We start from the raw sequence: 20,373 nt of genomic DNA, 5'->3' as shown, positions 1-20,373 counted from the left end.
GAAAATGCCATACAAGTACATGCTGGGCTTGCTGGGAGCAATACAGACTAGCTCTCACAACAAGACTTCCACTTCTGAGACCTGCTTCATTCAACAGGCTGCAGAGATGCTGCGGAGTGGAATCTGTCATTAGAGGAGGGCATGAGGGACTTGGAGGATCAGAAGAGACAGAACAACCTCTGCTTGAGCCACCACAATAATGGGCAAAATGCCAACCAGCAGGGAGAAGAAAACACTGTACAGACCTCTTCTAGGAAAAAAGTGGCTTTTGTGTGGAAACAGCTGGTCACTCATGAGCTTGGCTTGAAAATGACCCAGCAAGGACTTGCCCTTGTGTAGGTCAAGACACTGATGGAGGACCGTCAGGCCATGTGTCCTGTAGCCTACAGGCACAACCCAGGGCAAAGAAAAGCTCTGGATATCTCAACAGGGGGTCCAGTGGTTACAGGACATGAGGAACCTCCTTCACAGGCCCTCCTAAGCCTCCTCCATGCTGCCGAGGCACGGAACAAGCCCCATGTCACACAAAGCAAGCTCCGTACAGGGCCTGCTTTAAACTTCTGACTCTGTAAGCCAGTCCTGCAGCCAGTTCCAGGGGCTGTGATGAGGAGACGAGCATCAAACAGCCTTCTTCGTCCCCTCAGCCAGACCCAGCCTGCCACTGCATTAACAGTCAGCGATTGTTTCCCCTCTGTGTCTCCACAGCAATTTAGGTCCCAGACTTTATTTCTCACACAGCTCTTTCCACCCTGTCCTCTTTGACTCTCCGCTTCTCCCTGAAGTCCACCAAAGGTGAAGCAAAGACCAGCTAATGACTTTACCCCAAGCTTGGAGTCGTTGTGACAGTTCTGGCAGGTCCCCTCCAGGTAGACGTAGGAGCTCTTGCTAACTTCATAGACAGACTGAGCCTTGCAGGAAACGCACTCCAGGGAGACGATAGGGACTCCTCCCCTCTTGATGAATACCTGGGAAAGCAAGAGACTCCATCAGAAGATCTGAGACAAAAATACATACATCTAACAGTTAAGCAGACATCCCAGCACCTGGTTCTGCTCTGCCACAGCCCAGTCTGTGCTAAGGGAACAGCAGAAAAGGATTTCTAAAGGATTTCAGGTCATCATCTAAGCTACATCACTTTCCTTACACTGGCCAGTTCTGTCACTGATTTTCAAGAGTCATCCAATGCCAAACTGGGCCAATCTAGGTAATTCTGGATTTACTTTATTTACACTTTTTAATGACACATCACTTTCAAAATGTCCCTCTGGTACCCTGTGCTGAACTCTCAGCAAGTCCTGCTTGTGCTGCTGGGCAGAGATGATGCTAACTGAAGCACTTTGGTGGACCAGCCATCCCAGGACAGCTGTTAACCCTACAAAAGTGGGATCCATGTTACAGTTAGGAAAAGAGGACAGTGTAACTGGGAGGAGGAAACCCTCCACTACAGCACAGACCAAACATCTGGTGAGCACCTGCCCTGGGAAACAACTGCAGCTCTCCTTTGTTTCCTGTAGGCCAAATTCTTGGTCCTGCCTCTGCAGCTGCGGAATGCCTGACCTGGTAAGGTCACAACAGATCTGCCGTGGACAGAGGACTGTGGGGTTGTGGGTCCCTGTCTTCGACTCGGAAGGCTAAATGGGAAGTGTTTACAGTCCAGACTAGCAAGAGGGCTTAGGGCAAGCCAGAGTTTACTGAGAATACGCTGCCCTGTGCAAAGCCAGCATGGTCCTGCTGTCCACCCCCAGCCCTGCTCTGACCTACAGAGCTTGGACTAGAATCACGTCACGTTTTAGGACCCAACCCTTGGGCTCTCAGAGTCCACTGCCTGTGCAGAACCATCATCATTTCTGGCACTACCTATGTCTCTGAGAGATAAAAATAGCCAGAAAACACAACTCCCACTGTGCATCAAATGCATTTTGCTCTTCAGCCTGGAAGAATGACCTTTTCCAGAGAGCTGCATGTGTTCCAGGCTTTTAGCTCAGATCTAAGTTGCACATCTCAAAACGTCTACCACACCTCCTCGGCAAAGCACTTGGAGAGAGGAGAGCACTGATGGCTCAGACACAACGGCTATTGAGCTCTGACCCCAGTACTTTGTCTAAATTCCTTTAATCCTCTAGGAAATGGGGTTGTCCAGCATTCAGCAGAGCCCTCTGCCCTGGCATAATGAATACTCTGAATTCAAAGAAAGGCAGTAATGAAGACATTGTTTAATATGGCAGACTTTTAAAAGAGGATAAATATTCCACAGGACTAAGCTGAAGTGCCTTGAAGCTTCATCCATTCCTACAGTATTTGCAAATTTCCTGCGACACTGGAATCATTGTTTTGTGCTCATGCATGGAAACCAGATAGTACGGAATGTCCTTGAAAGACTATCAATTTAATTTTTTTCTTTTTATCCTCCAGCTTTGGTTTAAGACCCAGGCAGTAAGAGTTTCCACTTTCAGACTAACTGTATCTCTAATTGCCAAACACACCACGATGAATGTTTCTGACATAAACCATAACTGCTGTCGGACTGCAGATGCATTCAGCGTTAAGCTTAATTTGACATAAACAACATGCACTTAAAAAAAATCCTCCCTTAAAAAAATTCACAAGGAGAGAAGAGAGGAACTATTGACAGTAAAATTAAGTACCAGCTCTTAGGAAGCTCTCTCTGGGCAAAAACTGGGGAGGAGCCTGGTGCTGTGCCATGTGAGGAGTCTGGTACTGCACAGGGTGCTGGAAGAGCCACCTATCATGGGCTCCTTTGCTGTGCTGCTGCCGCAGACCCTCAGTCCCGGTACCATCCAGGGCTGGGTCACTAACACAGCCTCTGCACAGAAAGGGATGAACGGATGAATGCAAGGTCTAAAGGAAGGAAGAAACTAAAAGGACTTGGCAGGACAAGCAGAAAGTGCTGCCCAAGGCAGCGTAAGATGAATGTGTCACAGAAATACCTATGTCGGTTCCTGACAATGACCTGGATGAGATGGGTTAGGGAGCCCCAGCGATGCCCTAAAATCTGCTTCCCCTGCTTTCCCATGCTGGCTGGGGCAGGTGGGTAGTGTTAGCTTCCACCACCCCAGCTGAACTGGCACTGGCTCGCAGATGGGGCTAGGGGACACAGCCTGGGAAGTCACCCATAGCTGGCCACTGTCCCGAGCCAGCAGCGCTCTCCTCTAGAAAATTCCTTATGAAAAGGGCCATGGACTTCCAGCTCGGCTGTCTCCAGCAACAGGCACACAAGGACAGAAAGCGACAGTTGTCTGTGGTACGTACGGTTTGATTTGTTGCCTCAGGACTCATACCCTCCTTCCTGACGGTGAGGTCGAACGTATACTCCACATCTGCTTCTAACAGAGCTTTGGAAATTGTGACAATTCCTTCCTTGGCACTGAAATTCAGAGAGCACCCTGCAGCCGAGCTCTGCTTGCAAGGAGAAAAGAACTTTCAAACCCTCCTTGGTACGGGTGCACATCAGGTTAGTCCACAGCCAAAACATTCAGGTTCACACAAGTCACTGCTACAGATCTTACTGTGCAATGCCACCACTGGGGTGGGAGAAATGGGGTGGCATGTGGGCAATAAAGCACATTACCCTATTCTTCAGGTTAGTAAGCAATACTTGGAATACTCCTGTGTTTCATCTGAGCATCAATTTCTTATTTTACAGCAATTAATTCTTCACTAAATAGCTTACAAACATTGCCAAACAACACAAAAAGCTCACATTAAACTCAAAAGTCTAAGCCACACACACTCCACAACTTTCTGTTTTGAGGTAAAGATAGAAAACAATGACATTTTACCAGCAAAAGAATTGCACATTCAATCAAAAATGCTCTGAGGGGGATCTCCCGTAAGAATCTGAAGGGCAGTTCTCCCCTGCCCTTCTGTCACCGTAGTGTCAAGACTATTTCAGCATGTGAGGACAGTGACCTGCCTGTGCCCACAGTGACCATGACCTGTGCTCACTCGACTCCTCCAAAGTCTAACTTCAGCCCCTGCTGAAATTAAAGACATTTAACTGTTACCAGGTGAGGAAGCAGAGCCCTCAGCCCCGCAGGCTGCAATCAGCAGCTCGGCAATTCCTTCAGGTTATGGAGTGGCCACACTGAAACCACGAACCAGAGGCCAAGTGCAGAGGCAGCGGTGACGCGGATGCCTCAGCTGCCAGTGCCAACACTTCTGCCGTGCAAAGGACACTGCAGCACCGGGCTGCAGCAGGCTACACTGCACAGCTCCTCACAGCAATTTTTGTACCACCATCCTGAGCTGGGAAATGGGAAACCTTTGCAACCCTCCTTCCAGAGCAGCTTTGTTAAAGATGCTCACAAAAGCTTCCCCCAGTACCATTTGAACCCAGACATATGTTTGTAGCGGAGCTGCTGTGTGGCTCCCAAACCCTCTCTGGCTGTGCAAAACTGTTCTTACCTTGGAGGAGAATGTACAAGACCAATCGTATAACAACGGAGTCTGTTCACCGTCATCCAAGTTTGGGTCATAGGACTTCTCCCCATCCAAGATTAAGTCCTGAGTGTTGGACCATACACGGTATGACCCCCCATCAATGATTGGGACCAGCTTACTCGGTATCACAGTCACATTGGCAAAGATGCTTTTGGACAGTGGGGTGTCTCCAAAGGAGACAATAAAAATGAAGCAGTAATTCCCAACTTCCAGGGCAAGCTTTGGTATAACTAGCTGGGGCCTGTTCACATCAACATTTGGCAGACGGATCCTGCTGGAGTCATCCAAGTTCATGCAGCTGGGTGCTTGGTAGATCTCCCACAGGTGCTCTGTCTGGTACTTGATGCATCCTCGGAGGTCAATCTGTGCCTCTAGGTAGTTCCTCTGGGACCGCTTCATGACTACTTGAGGGGGCAAGGCTAACTCCACCTCTGGCTCCTCACACTCCAGGACTTTGACAGTGACAGTGAGGTGGGCTATGAAGAAGCTGATGAGATTGGTGGCATTCACCTCCACCAGGTAATCCCCAGGGCTCACGTAAGAATAGTTGGCCACTGCAACCCTGGTCATTTGAGTGGAAGAACCATCCCCAAAGGTCCACAAGAACTCAACACTCCTGCTGCTGGGCACCACTGCTGCTTCAAACAGTGCTGTCCTGTTGACAAAGGCATTGGAGGCAGTGAGGGAGACTTGGACTATTGGGTCTTGGACTTGGATGGTTCTGGTGATATTGATACCTCCCAAGTCATTGAAGGCATTGAGGTGAATCTCAAGCAGCCCTGCAGCTTCTGGAGTGTAGGAAACACTCTCTCCTGCCACAGTGACCACAGATCGTCCTTTCTCTTTCCACAGGGAGAACTGCCATGAGAATGCCACACGGGAGCCACTCCCCACCTGGGCATGGAAGCTCTTCTCCGTGCCTGTGGGTATGCCTTCCTCACAGCAGTTCAGGAGCCTGACATCACGGATGGCCTCCAGGACAGAGATGAGCACTTGGGCATGTGCGATGCTGATTTGGTTCTGCACTGTCACAGTTACCAAGTAATCGCCACTCTTGGTGAACTCATGCGTGTACCTGGACCCATTGAGCACCACAGAGTAGTCCCCACTTATGCTCACCAAGTAACTCACAGAGGTACCTGACAACATCCTGATCACAAAGGTGACCTGTTCCCCTGGCTCCACCACCTTCTTGCTAGCAAGAACTTCCAGTCCTTGAATCCTGTCCAGCACTGAGATATTCCTGCTGGCCAGAGCCCAGCTGATGTCATTTGATGCATTCAGATAGACTGTATAAAACCCTGCTGTGGGGAACATGACTGCCACAGACTGGCCAGTCAGCGTTCCATTTGGCACCTCCCAAAGCCATGTCACTTCAGTCCCTTTCTGCAGCTCCCCCTCAAAGACCACTGTGGAGCCGGATGAGACGTATCTACAGTCCAGTTCTGCAGTCCCTATACTCAGCCCCTCTATGACCTCCTCTACACAGATAGGAATTGTTGCATTGGTTGAATTCAGCTTGTTTTCTGCTTCAACGATGACCTCTATCACTCCAGGGCTTTGGAAGGAGTGTATAATAAAGGGTTCAGAAGTAACAGGAGAGAAGCCATCCTCTAGGTACCAAATGTACGTGATGCCAGTGCCACTGGTTATGGTGGTACTTATGTTAACAGAGGCATTAATAGCAACTGGGTTGGGGAAGGCACAAGGCTTTAAAAGACCAATGCTTTCAATGAACTCCAGTGTCCTGTTAGCAGTTGCACATCCCAGCATATTAGTGGCTTTCAGATAGACAGTGTAGTTTCCAGCTTCTAGGACAACCAAGGAGAAGGTTTTCCCAGTGAAGGTCTGCACAGCATTGCCATCCCTTTGGGCTACCCAGCTGTAAGAGATGTTTGTTCCCTCTCTCACCACTGCCTGCAAATGGAGTGTTTTGTTCGTTGGGAAATAGATGTCCTCTACCAGGTCACTGCTAGCCACCTGCAGCCCCTCAATCTGTTCCAGGACGTAGACATAGATGCTGTCCTGCAACGAACTGATCTTGTTCTCTGCTGTCACAATGACATTGAATGTGCCCACGGACCGGAAAGTGTAGGAAATTGTGGACGAGCCTTGGATAGGAGTGCACCGATCACAGAGGATCCACGAGTAGCGGATGGCACTGCCAGCTACAAGTGTGGCTACAAAACTCACTGAACCATTTAACGGCACCACTGTCCTGCTGGCATTGATGGTCAGCCCCTGGAGCCGCCGTTTCACTGTGACATCAATGACGGTCTCATTAAAGCTCACATCATTCCGGCCCACCACACTAATAGTGTAATGGCCCGTGTTGTTGTAGGAGTGGGCGGCGATTTGCCCGGGCTGGGTAGTGCCATCTCCAAAGTCCCAACAGTAACTCACTTTGGTTCCATTCATGCTGGCAGAGAACAGGTAGATCTGGTTCAGCTCCAAAACACTTGTCCCGTTATATTCAATCTTTGCTACCCCAACCGGTTCCTGGACTTCCACAAACGCTGTGTCGTTGTTGAAAGAGACATTGTTGGAGACAGTCACTGTGACCAGGAAGACCCCTGTGTTCTTGTAGGTGTAGGTCACTTCAGTCCCACTCGATCTAGTGGACTCATTGGTCCCGAAATCCCAGCGGTAGCGGTACTGGTAGAGAGGCACGGCACTGACCTGGAAGCTGCTCTCTTCACCAAGCCTCACAAACTGCTTGGAAGGGAGAAGTGTGACATTGACAATCTCTGGCTCCACACAGACGCTGGTGAAATAGTGAGCCTTGTTAAACCTGCTTGAGAGAGTCAGGGAGAGGGGGAATGTCCCACTGCGGGTGAAGTTGTGCATCACCACAGGGTCCCCACTGATTGTGACATTGGACGAGCCATCTCCAAAAGTCCAATCAAAGATGTATTCATCAGGATTTCCTGTCACATATGCAGTCAGCTGCACGTCCGGGTGCTCAAGGATGCAAGAAGTAGGCTCTATTTTGAGTACTTCCAGGACAAATATCCTAACGGGCACAGTTTGGGAGACAGAGTTCACAGGATTCACAGCTGTCACATTCACGGTGCAGTTGATGTCCTTTACATACACGTGTTCTACCACTGGCACTTGAGTCCTCAGCACCGTCCCGTCCCCCATATCGAATATCCAGGTGATGCTGTCCCCCGTCTGCACGGAAGCATTAAGGGTCACAGATGCTCCCAGCTCTGCTGCCTCATCTGCAGAAACATGAAGCCCAGTTATCTCTTCAAACACTTGGTAGTGCTCAACTGTCTCCACGCTGCTTATGGTATTGTTGGCAGTCACAGTGATGTTGTACACCCCTCTTCTGGGGTAGCTGTATGTCACTGTAGACTGGCTCTCTGTGAACAGCAAGGACCCATCCCCGAAGTCCCAGGTGTACACGACGCCATAAGGAGATGGCAATGGATCAGCTCTGAAGGTGACCGGACAGTTCACAACTAAAACATCCTCCTCTGCTTCCATCTTCACATCAGTCAGGTAACTGTGGATGTGAACTGGGGTCAAGTGGGTGAGGTTCTCAAACTGGTTTGACACGACAACCACCAAGGCATACTCTCCTGCATTGGAAGAGAGCAGAAAAAGACCAGTGGTGAGGACACGCTTGCGCAACAACTTGCTCAGTGCTGCAGCAGTGTGGGAAGCAGGACGGGGACTGCAGGGAGATACTCTGCTTCTGCACTGTGCACACCCTGGGCTTCGCTCCTCTGCTCCAGGACAAGCAGGAATTACACCCAGGCCATCCATGTGAGGACCAAACACCAAGTAAGAAGCCAGTCTGACAGATATGGAGAAAAGATTTTTTTTCTGTTTGCTCACAAAACAGACCCCCATCCTGCTGCCCACAGTAGCGCTCCCTACCCTCTCCCATCAGCACAGAGCTCACTTGCCACTCGTCTGTCTGCTGTGACTGCCCAAAAAGGGGACTGTGTGTGGTGGTCTTGCTTCTTACAACATGGACAAACCTCTCCTGGAAACAGTTACAGAGGATGGCAATTGCTGGAGACTCCCAGTCACTCTGGCTGTTTGCTCAGGAACGAGGTAATGACTTTCAAGCCATTGTTTTATTTGAAGGTGTATTATAGCCCCCTTGCAAGTAAAATATCTGAGCCCCTTCTTCCCCAAAGAACTGTCCTGAGCATACCTGGGTCTTGATAGACGTGTGAAACGTTGTGCTCAATTACAACCTCATGCACACTGGGATCAGGAACAAGGAAAGACTTGTTGTAGGGAGGTTGGAACAGGTATGTCTTCTGGACACCATCTCCAAAATCCCACCTGGAGAAACATGCAAACCGTGTTACACAGCACAGCAGGAAACTCATGGAAATCCCAGAGGAACACTGGCCTGGCCTAGCACTGTCTTTCAGGCTCAGGCCTGGGGTTTCCAGAAAAACCACAGGCAGTGTAATGCCAAGTATCAGAGCAGTAGCTGAGGCCAGTGCTGCAGAACTGTTGCTGTGAGAGGAGTACAGCACAAGTAAGAAGAGGAAGAACCCAGTATTAAAGCAATGTTGCAATCCTTTAAAAGAAAAGTATTTCAGCCTCAACTATAGGTCCCAGCCAGTGTGACTGAACCACGCTTGCAGAGATTTCAAATTAACTAGACAGCAGCGGAGAAATGGGCCATTTGACATCAGCTGGCCCTGGGAAGAGAAACAGTGCAGGCAAGACTGGTAAGCTATGCATAGTAAGATCCTAAGTTTGGGCAACTTGCAAAGGACTCACAGGAAAAGAGCATCCACAGCTGAATCAACCTGAACTCTTGCTGTAAGCTCCACGGTGCTGTTCTGCGGGAGGACTGGCAGGACACCCAACACAGTCAGGTTCTTCATCTTATTCATCATCTCCACCGTGACATTGTAATTGACCGTAAAGTTACTGACGTGGTTGGAGGCGGTGAGCTGGGAAGGACAGTGGGACAAAGAATGCATCTGGGATCACCCTTCCCTGCTGCCCTCTCCTGAGAGTGGGGCTTCACTGTACTGAAGAGGTCCCACCAGGCAGGCGAGCAGGTAAGGTCAGAGAAGAGCGGCCTGTGGGACAGTGAGACAGGGGCAACAGCCTGAATGGCACTGGAAAGCAGCATGGACTGGAAGGTCACCTACCTGGTGAAGCCACCTCTTGCTGGAACCACCACATCTTCACTACTAAAGTCAGTCCAAGACTGACTGGTTCTACAGCAAGAGGACAAGAGAAGATCTTCTCATGTGGGGACTCCTCTGGCTCTGAACTTGCTAGTTACCCTTTTGCCTGCTCTGAGGTGCCCTGCACAGTCCCCAGCTGCTGAGCCCAGGCACTTGCTGCCACCGAGGGGGCAAGAGCCACCCAGTTTCCACAGGACAGTGGTGGATGAGTGCCTCCAAGCACAGAGAGCGGGGATGGGAGAAACTCACAAAAGCACGCCAAGTGCAGCTCCAGCGTCCTGGGTGCAGTGGGCACAGAGAGGGAAAGCAAAGTTGGGCAGAGGAGGGAAAGGGAGGCAAGAGACTGAAGAGACATGACAGAAGTAGAACAGGATCCTCAAGGTTATATAGGCATTTAACACTGACAAGGCACCTAATAATGAAGCATCTTGCCATCTCCTCGCCTGCAGGAGAGCTGAGCTGCTGACAGAAAGGATCCTTCAAACCCAGTTGAGCAGAGACCTCCCACCCCAACAGATAAAAGAAGTTCATGTCTTGGCTTCTGTGGGTCTGTTCCACTGAATCCAGCAGACCCTAGCCTAATGCCACCTTGTCAGCTCTGTAAGTGAAAGCAATCCAGGCTTGTCAGCAGAGTGCTTCACCCAGCAAATCAGTGCTACTCAGCATAGTGCTGCACCAAGCAGATTAGTGCTAGCATGCCCTCAGAGCCAGGGCTGGTGTCTCTTCAGGAAGCCAGCAGTTACCCTGCTAACGGATCAAGCAGCTTGGAGCCAGACCAGGACTCTGCGTGGCAGTACAGGGCATGACACAGAAGGATGTTCTGGCCAGGGATAAACTCCTGTTCCACAACAGATACCTCCCTCTGCCCAGACTCTCTGCTCTATCATTCCTCTGGGTCATGACAAAGCCCAGTGTTCCAGCCTGCACCAGCACAGAGAGAACAGGACAGAGACCAGAAGAGCTTGTGGCAGAAGCTCTGTGCTGCCTATGAAAGTCTTACATTTGCATCCTGCCTCTGCCTGAATTCACGTCTCCTGCCTGCCAAAGCAGTGGCTGGCACCCTGCAACAGGGCTCCCTGCTTCATTCCTGTTGGGGAGGAGTAAGAACAGACACTCCATGAACAGAAAGGAGAACATGGAGAAAAGAGGAGAAAGTAAAGACGAGGAAGACAGCAAAGTCAGCTGTAATGGAAGAATAGGAAGAAACTTACTATTGCATTTGCAAGAGCAGCTCAGTGAGAAATAGTAGGCGAGCTTGTTAGGTGAAAACCTTCTCAACTCATCTCTGCCTTCTCCTCTCCCTGCTGCTTTTCCTGCTTAGTTTGCGGGACGAGATGGAAACCCAGGATTGAAATGGTATTATGGGAAAGGCCTTGGCTTACCGAAAGCTTGTACACAGCTGGGCTTTGGTAGATAACATTGAAGACAACATTGTAAAAAGTGAAAGATGGCTTATCATCTACTGTCCATCGGAAAGTCACATCTGACCCAGCTTCCATCACAGGGATGTAGCTCTGAAAGGCATGAGAACATTTTATACTAGTGCAAGAGAAAAGCATGCACAGCAGTTCCCAGGAGACCTCCAGCTGAACTGGAGAAGGAGCAGAGCCAGACTGGGAGGCATCACACACCTGTAAGACACTGCCCTCAAAGCATGACACAGAGGTGCAAGATCATCTGTGGCTTTGCTGCTGATAAAGAAATGCAGACTCTGACTCCATAAATAACAGCAGAGCAGGGGGCAGAACACATACTGCCTGCCCCCACATCCTAGTGCTCTGCTCTTGTGATCAGGTCTCTTTCTTGCTGGCTAAAAAACTTTCCCATATCTTTGCAGAAACAACTCAGCTTTAGCTACACCTGTAAGATGAGTCTCTGACCCTCATCCCTTGACGGTGCCTGACCCAAAGGCTAAAATGGTTGAACTGCACTGGACAGGATAGTCTCCCTCCTCACTCCTACAGTGCCTCCTGAGCAGACCGTGGCAGCCAGGAAGGGTGAGACCATCAGGCATTGCAGGCATAGGGTTCTGCCGTAAGCAGCCAGAGGTTGAACAGAGCATTCACAGATACCAAGGGGCAGTTATTGAACAGGTTTCTAGGGCTCAGCTGTAGCTCTGGGGACAGGGGATTGGAGGAAAAAAAGACTGCAAACACCAGAGTAACTCCAAGACTTTGACAGATGGATGAAACATTTTTATAGCTTCAGCTAGCTGATGTAAGGATTTAGTAGAGCAAATCTTAACACCTAAAGGAATAACTACCTTGACAAGTCAAAAGAAGGTAAATACTGGCTTTTTATAATGCCTCCAGTTTTCTGTGGAACTGGAAAGGCAGTACCCACCTCACAGGAGGTACTGCCTTACCTCTAAGGGAACCCAAGTGAATGTACAGCTGAGCTGTCTTCCTGCTGGAGAGCACCAGTGCTTTCTGCCACATGCCTCTGCCTGCAGCGGCGCTGTCTGCATGGCCTGGGAGCTGGCGCTTAGCAGCAAGCAGAGCTACACCCAACCACCGTGGAGCTGAGCCCCTGCCCTCCTCATGAGCCAAACACACCACCTTAGTCTTAAAAGCTAAAAATGCTACTGACAAATTAAAAGCAGCAGTAATCACTCACCACTCGTGTATTTAGCAGGACTCTGCTCTCAGGGTCAGGGGTGGCCCGCAGCCCACGGATAGGCTCCTCCACTTTCACTGTGACAGTGATGTTCTGCGAGCTCACAGTGTTCTCTGCAACCAGCGTGTGGGTGCTCATCCCCTCCCTGAGGCCGCTCAGGCTGACCACTGCAAACCAGGTGTCATTGGTCTCCCTGGCACAGTCTGCTGTCAGCAGGGCCACAGCCGCTGGGCAGGACCCCTCGAAGGGGAAGGTGCGGTTGTCTCCCAGCCAGCTAGCTGTTGCATTCACCCCTGAGGAGAGTTTGATGACCAGGGTAGTGTGGTTGGATGGTAGGTAGACCCTGCCGCCCTGAGGAGCGGGGTGGATGACACGCAGGCCTGACACCTGGGAAGCCACCCAGAAACTGCAGGACAGATTGGTGCTGAAGACCCCGTTGTCCACGCTGGCTCTGACCGTGTAGCGACCTGGATGCTCCAGCCCCGTGTTGTGGGAGCTGATCACCGGGACCAGCTGCTCCTCAGCGTACCAAACTCGGAGAGAACAAACAGTGTTGTTCATCCAGGTGGCACCGATGAAGCCGTCAGACAAGCCAAGTGCCGACTCCGAAGAGTTTATGCTTAAGACGTTGGTTCTGTAAGGGGATGTGGTACTTGGTTGGCACTGGAGGAGTAAGCCCAAGCCTGCATTGTGCTGGATACTGAAGACATCCTCAGACCTGACAAATATATTTTCTTTTCTGAACGTGACCTGCAGAGAGAGGAGACATTTTTGGATTAATGCCTCAAATCAAGAGCACTCAGCACCCAACTATTGCCTGGGCAAGACAGCTGGATTTACTGCCAAGTGGAAACCAACTTGGAAGCTGCAGATGCAAACACAGCACAGGGAGACATTTCACCATTGGTCACTCTGAATTAAATGCGCTAACACAGAAGCCAGCCTTATGCTCTATCCCCACTGCATAAGTGCAACGGGAACAGCCCAGGAAATCTGCGCAGCCTTTTGACCAGCTATGCTATTGCAACAGGTTACTGTCGGGAGTCCATGGCTTAGAGCAGGGAAGATTGAAAGCGGTGGCACGTGTGACGCTGGGCAAGTCACTTCATTTGAATGGACTTTGGCATCTCCATCTGAAAATTGGGAACAATTCTTTATTTACCGAAAGCACTCAGGAGAAAACTGCCCCACCTACGCACTGGTTATAGCAGCTAATAAACACTGACCAGATACCGGGAAGAAGGGCCAGCTGGTATTGTAAAGAGAAACTCCTCGATGAGTTCATAGCTGAGCTGGCTTTCACTGTGCTGAAGGGAAACGGGGGTAGAGCTGCTGGCAAGAGAACTGTTGGCACACTCAGTTGCGTTGCAGCAGTTGTTTAGCGATGAGCACAAATTAGTCAAATGACACCACTGGAAACCAGGAGGACATTCAAATAGTGTCCAGTTCCCATCATCCTGAGAAGTGTAGAATGGTTCTGTAGCATTTTTTTCCTCCTGGTAGTCTGCAAGAAGTGAAAGAGAAAGCAACAATCACATTCTGACAAGTAACACTTCTAGCGCACTTGTCCCTTGCTCCAAATTCCCCATTTTTTCCCACTTTGACTGATGATGGCTCCACTCTTAGTAAAAGCTGCAACTGCAACACATCATGGTGCTATATAAGACAAGTGTCCTTGTTTTACTGCAAAGGTTCACAAAGGCATGAAGGTCATTAAAAACAAAGTTAGCCTCTTTTCCAGTGAGAACACACCAATATGCAATCTAAAAGAGATCTATGTTCAAGCCAAAGCAAGACCAAACAAAAGTAGAGCTGGCTTTGACACTGAAAACACATTAAGCAACTTTTCTTAAGTTAAAGTTTCCATGTCAAAGTATCAGCTTTTCAGTGTCAAAAAATATCCTTTTGCAACCAGCCAACCCTATGGCAATAGCAAACATTTTGCTGCAAAATTAACTGTTGCCAAAACTGTGACTATTGAGCTGTTGTACAAGGAATAAAAGGCTTATTAGATTATCTCGTCTACCAGGAAGAATTGGGCTCACTAAAATGTTCTTCCTTGTTAACCTGTGGGACTAGATGGACCAAAACACATTCCCAACATTTGACATGTCATGTCTTCCCAAAGTATTAAAGTATAGCTCAGAAGATTAACTCACTTCTACATATGTTCCTTACACCCACATTTTCTTCACACACTAAGACAAGTTTCTCCCTCTATCAATTTCTCCAGGACAAGCACTTGGACATCTCAGGATGTCCAACCATACCTGCAGATTTTGCACTGTAGTGTCCTCAAAAAATGGAACCACATGTCTGAACCTTTGAAGACAGAGGGGCCACAAGAAGGCCACACACACTTAGCCTGCCATGGCTCTGATGGTGTCAGCTCTAACAATATCACAAGTGTTGAGAGGAGATGCCTCACCTTCTCCATCTATCGGTCTATGCACCTGGAACCTCACTTGAACGGGCTGATGCAGATCCTGTGTTACAAACTCCAGGGCAGTCAAATATCCCTCGTGCCTGAATGCCAGCTCAGGGAACACCATCACCTGCAAAACAAGCAAGGCTCTCACCTGCCTGCATTTTCCTGGGCACCTTCTGCAGCAGCAGGATGAGCAAACCCTTCTTACCTCCACAGCTTGCCATGGAGCTGACAGCGCATCTTCTGTCACATTTTTCACAGCCTCATGTGTGTCTGACACAGGGTCTCCCACAAAGAAGTTTTTGGCATTTAAGAGAACTCCTGTTTACAAAGGAAATATGTGAACAAAGCTCAGGAGACTCAGCAAAGCCTGAAGCTATTCCCCCCATCCTGCTCATGCTTGCTCAAACCATCCAGCAAAGCTGTAGAGGGCTTGGATCACTCAGGAATCTGTAACTTCAGCTTTACCGGAGAAGTAGCTGCTGTAATCCCATAGTTTCCTTCTTCTTCTTACAGGTGTTCTTATTTTTCTCATCCTGCACAAGTGATGTCTGCATTTGCAATTCTCAGCATTTTTGACTTCTAGGAACTCTACAAATACTTCTCCCTTCCAAAATCCCATGATTTTTTGAGCACAAGGTGTACTCCCCATCCTCCCTCCCCACCTGCACTTCATGAGAAATGTGGCCCAAACCAGCTGGTTTCCACCAGGCAAACACCTCTGGCTCATTCACAGCCAGGTCAGGCTCTGCAGACTGCACTCAGACAGCTGATGCTGTCCCTCCTACTAGGGCCAGTGAGCTCTCCTCCTAGCAATGGCTCTTCCTTCTTACCTAAATCTTCTCCCACATTTCATGTCCTTTCTGTTTCTCTTTTTTACTCCCTACACCATTTGGGAAGATCTGGGAGGCTGCATAAACACAAACCTGCACAGCATACGACATAAAACCTTGCCTAATGATCTCCGAGGCCTGATGATCTCACAAGACCCCAACATCTCAGACTACAAGGTGCCACAGAAGGACAGCAAGAGTTACCAAGGCAGCACCGTGGCCTCAGATCCTAGCAGCCGCAGAGACTGGTCAAATAAGAGAGAAAAGCTATTTCCAAAGCTCTGCCTCAGAGCTCTGCTTCCCTCTCTACTTCTGTTGATGGCAAAGATTAAAGTGGGCCAAATTCCTCCCTTTGGGCTAAGAGAAGTTTCTGAAAGTTTATCAATCAAACCTCTGTTGGGAATATTGTGGTTGTTGCCAGTCCCACTTGATCTAGGGTGATGCTCTGGACAACCCCCCCAGAGCAGCTCTATTTTTCCTTGGTACATGCCAGTGAGCAGGACACCTGCCTGCCCACAAGGCCAGCAGACAGCAGGAGCGAAGCAGAGCCCACCTTTTGGCTTGTACTCGCAGACGTAGCTATGCTTGGCCATGCACAGGTCTGTGTTACACTGGCCTGTTGGGCCCATCCGGACACAGTGGTCAGCATTTGATGGATGTGGTTCTCCTGGCAGCCAGTTCTGACAGCTCTCCAGGTTAAATCCTTCACCTCTTTGCTGTGCTCCAGTGCTTGCAAAATCATTGAACCCAATCCAGACATCGAGGCTCCTTCAAACAGAAAAAGAAGGAGGGGGGGGGGTGGATTTCAGGAAATCATGAGTATTAGAAAGATCTGGGACTGATGCCATCTATGGTTCTCTATAAAAATAATCATCTTAACAACAACAGCTTCATCTGGGTGTCACAGACTGCATTTAACAGAGCCTTGTAGTTACTGAAGGATTTCAGTATCCATTCCACCACGAGAACCTGGCTCCTCAGTAACAGCTTTTTCATGGCACACCATCCTGCTGTCTACCAGCCCTTCAAACCTCTGTCCCAAGAGCTACAGAAAGCCACCTGCCCTTTGACAAACAGGGGGGAGAGCTGAGCCAAGAGGATCCAGACAGAGCAACCAACACCAACACACCACAGTGCAGCGGAGCTGGGAGAGAGAAGCAGCTCAGGGGACCACTGTGTGCAGCTGAGTCAGATGCTTGGTGATCACTGTCCCACAACTTGAGTCACCCCACTCCCAAAATGCCAGTCTCACTTGCTCAGTTTACAAGTTAAAGGCTCCATCGGCACCACAGAGCTTGTGACATACTGGTGAACACTGATTCATACCAGCCTCAACTGGTACAAAGACATCAGTGAGGGTAATGAAACAGGGTCAGGAGATGGCACTGGCTGGAGAGGAGAACCATAAGGTTTTAGTGTGTTCAGAAATTCCCAGGACTCTAAAACTGCACATCTCCTTCCCCAAGCCGGAGTTGCTTTCTTCGTATTAATATATTAATATCACTATGCTATCTGAGGGTACAGAGGGTCAACAGCCACTCACAGGGGCTGGAAAAGCTGAGACCAGCTCTCCCGCGTAAAGAGTAAACCCCACACAATACAGAGAAGCGGGACTAGCTGCAAACTAAGGAGTATCAGCAGGTTGACTTGAACGTCAGACCCCTCTCAGGAGAGCAGTCTGTTAAAACAGCCTGCCTGCACTGCACTCCAAATGACCCTCATGGACACTTCTAAGCCTGTATTGAGTCATAACTTAAGAGGAACAGCATGGTCATACAAAACACTGTCTGAAAAAGCTGCATCCTTTAGAAAATCTGTGCTTCATCTGGGCAGATCTGTGGAATTTGGCACTAGTCAATTCTCCACTGCAAGTGGAACTGGCACCAGTGCAGGATTAAACCTCGGATGGTGCCAGGCACGAGAGCTCCTGTTCTCTTTGATGCAGCTGTGTGGAGATGCTCAGCTACTCCTGAAAGGCAGCAGCCGTGGGGGAACAAAACACCAGCAGCAGAGGCCAATGAACCCCACATACACAAGAAACTGCCAGGATCATTTTAGGAAGATGAAATGTCCTTCCACATTTGGAAACTGGCTGAATCCCAGCAGAGATTCTGGTGGAAAGTGCTGAGTGGTCTTTCATAGCCACAAACAGCCTGGACAACTGTTTCTAATCGCACCCAGCAGAAAGTGAGGCATTTGTTCCATATTAACTTCTGGGGGGTGGGTAACAGCCTCATCATGCACCCTTCAAAGCCCCCAGCTTCTTCTCCATGCTCCCTCCTGCAGGCTGCTATCAGTCCTGCTACGTCTTGCCCCTCTGCTCCAGTGTGCTCCCTGCGTGGTACAACTGCTCTGCAGAAAGCAGACCAGGAAGATCATTGGTGTTTCTCCACCACTAGGCTCATGCCAGATGAAATGATTAATGAGGTCATGCTGAAAAACGACAACAAAAATAACTGTTCTGTGAATCAGTAGTTTTCATTGCAAATAAGATTAAAAAATAAATAACCACTGTGCTCTGCTCCCGCACCACTGGCAGGGGATTAGGGAGAATGGGCTAGGAAACCGCCTGTTTGCTGCCACCAGTAAAACTCGATAGAGATTTTCCTGTTCTAATTCCAGCTATGATCTAACTGCAAGTCATCAAAAAAAAAAAAAAAAAAAAAAGGGAAAAAGAAAAAGGGTGTCTGGCTTGTTTCCCACCCCTGCCCCACTGCTTGGCCCATTACCTTGCAGAGAGGAAGAAGAGAACTCTAGACATCCTTCTCTGAAGCAAGATGTGAGCACCCCTCTGCTTCTGAGGAAGGACCATGGACCATGCTGCCTTGCCTGGAGCAGAACAAAGCCTGAAGGAGGCTTGGAAGAGGAGGGGGGCTCCCTGCGCTGCCGCAGAGGGGAAAGCGGGGTCCCCTGGAAGGGGTGTGGGCTGGAGCACTCAGCTTCTGGAGGTGGGGAGGGGACCAGCTCAGCACATACTGCTCCTGGGGAGGCCATCAAACGGCAGGAGAGAAGGGGAGGAGAGAGCAGTCCTCGCTGTCGCATGTTCTAATGGGAAACAGATTTCTGCTTCTGTCATTTTCCCACAAGAAACTATGGAGGCTGCATGTTCCAAAAACCTGCAGCTCGGCTGATTTGTCTTTTATCACCAGGGAAATCGCATCCTGGAACTGCCTCATTCATGTTTATCTGAATGGATTAATAAAATAAATACATGAAATAAAGGGGGCTGGGGAGGAGAGCAACATGGGGCAGCAGCTGGGAAACAGCTTGGGCGGCTCATTCCCCTCTGAGGTCTCATGATTTCCTTGCACTGCAGTCCATCAAAAGCCCTGCACGCAATGCCTGATAAATCAGAGCACCAAGTGACCAGCTCCTAACCCACAGAGAGGGACAGACTCCTCTTCCCCAGAGCAGGGACCACGTGTTTGCAATCTCAGGATAAATCCCAGTGTGAAAGGAACAGGGCAAGGATACAAGTTTGGGAAGAAGGGGATGTCAGACCCTCAACAGGACTGTTCAAAGCCTACGTCACACGCAGCTGTTCCCTTTGCATGCGCTTTCTGGGCCATGTTTATTAAGAGGCCATCTCCAATATCTGCATCTGGGAGCGCTGACAAGAGCCATCAGGCCCCTGAAAGCTCTCCTGGTCATTCTCTCCAAGATGGCTGGTTGCAGAAAGTGCTCTGAGAGGAGCAGATTTAATCAAAGGCTGACACTTTCAGTGCTCTCTGTTTATAAAGCCCAAGTCCTGAGGTGGAACAGACGTTGCTGGAGCCTGACACTCAGAGAGGAGTGCTGCTCCTCCTCAGGATGCAAAAGAAGAGTGGAAAGGGTCTGGGTTCAGGCTGCAGCCATGTCTGGAAGGGTGTGGGATCCCAGCTCGGGGGCAGGACTGCAGGACTGGCTTGGGCTCTGCTACAGTGGCTGCTCAACGCCACAGTGTCACACGTGGGGCAATCCAGCTGTAATTCTGCTGATGGAGGGAGCTGGTTGGAAGGTCACCCTCAGGCCCTGCTTGGCAGCCACATGGACACAAGCACAGACCCTCTCCATCGCCCAGCCCCAGAGGGCAGATGTTGCTGAACTCTGAGGTGGAAGGTCTGCTTGGCCCAGCCCCATTTGCTCCTGACCCTGCACCACCCTGCACCATTTCAGATGTACACACAGGCACCAAAGTAGAGTAGGAGATGCCCACCAGAAGCAATCCCACAACTCCCAGTTCTGACTTCCAGCCTTTCTGCCCCGTTCCCTTTCTTCCCTCCACAGCCTTTAAGCAAAGGAGCCAAGTTCAGCAAGGGCTCAAGCTCTGCTTATTCCTCCTCTTTGTTCACCAGCCTCATCCCTACCATCTCCCCGTACTCAGCCTGGACCCGTGTGTCTCTCCAGCCTGGCTGGCTGCCACCAGGCTCGGCAGGACCCTCCCTCCAGACCCTCTGCAAATGTGACCCCAGGAACACAAGACTCATCCCTAGGAAATTTTAACTCTTACCCTTCTCGCTTACCTGATGACATGAGCAACCAAGAAGCTCTGGATCTCAGGGCTGCTCACAAAAGCCAGCTCTCCGTTGCCATGCTCCTGGCAGTGCTGCTGGGCCTCCAGCCACTCAGCCTTCTCCACCACCAGCTGATAGCAGTGGTTATTGCCCGGGAAAACCAAGCCATCAGGGGGACACAGGGGGTGAACGGCTGCATCAGGTAGAAGAATACACGCATGATGTCCTTTCTATGGGACCACACACCCCAACCCAATCCAGGGAGTGAGGAAGGAATGTCTCGTCCTTCTTGAAGCCCATAAATCCCCTTTGCTGTTGAAATGCACCCTGTGCAGTCATCTTCCTGGCCTAGGACAGTGCAAAACACC

General features: G+C 49.9%; 1 protein-coding gene across 1 annotated transcript in view; it reads right to left on the bottom strand.

Moving 5' to 3' along the window:
• The window catches only part of PKD1 (polycystin 1, transient receptor potential channel interacting), a 98,926-nt gene that overhangs the window by 31,495 nt on the left and 47,058 nt on the right, over positions 1 to 20,373 (bottom strand). The window contains exons 6-17 of the mRNA XM_055709493.1: positions 20,015 to 20,198; positions 16,066 to 16,280; positions 14,888 to 15,000; positions 14,680 to 14,806; positions 13,478 to 13,755; positions 12,252 to 13,001; positions 11,018 to 11,149; positions 9,217 to 9,392; positions 8,633 to 8,766; positions 4,426 to 8,048; positions 3,271 to 3,417; positions 822 to 965 (exon numbers count right to left, since the gene is read on the bottom strand). Of these exons, the coding sequence (XP_055565468.1) occupies positions 822 to 965; positions 3,271 to 3,417; positions 4,426 to 8,048; positions 8,633 to 8,766; positions 9,217 to 9,392; positions 11,018 to 11,149; positions 12,252 to 13,001; positions 13,478 to 13,755; positions 14,680 to 14,806; positions 14,888 to 15,000; positions 16,066 to 16,280; positions 20,015 to 20,198 (6,023 nt within the window). The remainder of the gene's footprint in view (positions 1 to 821; positions 966 to 3,270; positions 3,418 to 4,425; positions 8,049 to 8,632; positions 8,767 to 9,216; positions 9,393 to 11,017; positions 11,150 to 12,251; positions 13,002 to 13,477; positions 13,756 to 14,679; positions 14,807 to 14,887; positions 15,001 to 16,065; positions 16,281 to 20,014; positions 20,199 to 20,373) is intronic.

Source organism: Falco cherrug, chromosome 4 (genome assembly GCF_023634085.1).
Source record: "Falco cherrug isolate bFalChe1 chromosome 4, bFalChe1.pri, whole genome shotgun sequence".
NCBI lineage: Eukaryota > Metazoa > Chordata > Aves > Falconiformes > Falconidae > Falco > Falco cherrug.
The sequence above is the reverse complement of the archived record's forward strand: the minus strand, read 5'-3'. Positions and strand labels throughout refer to the sequence as shown.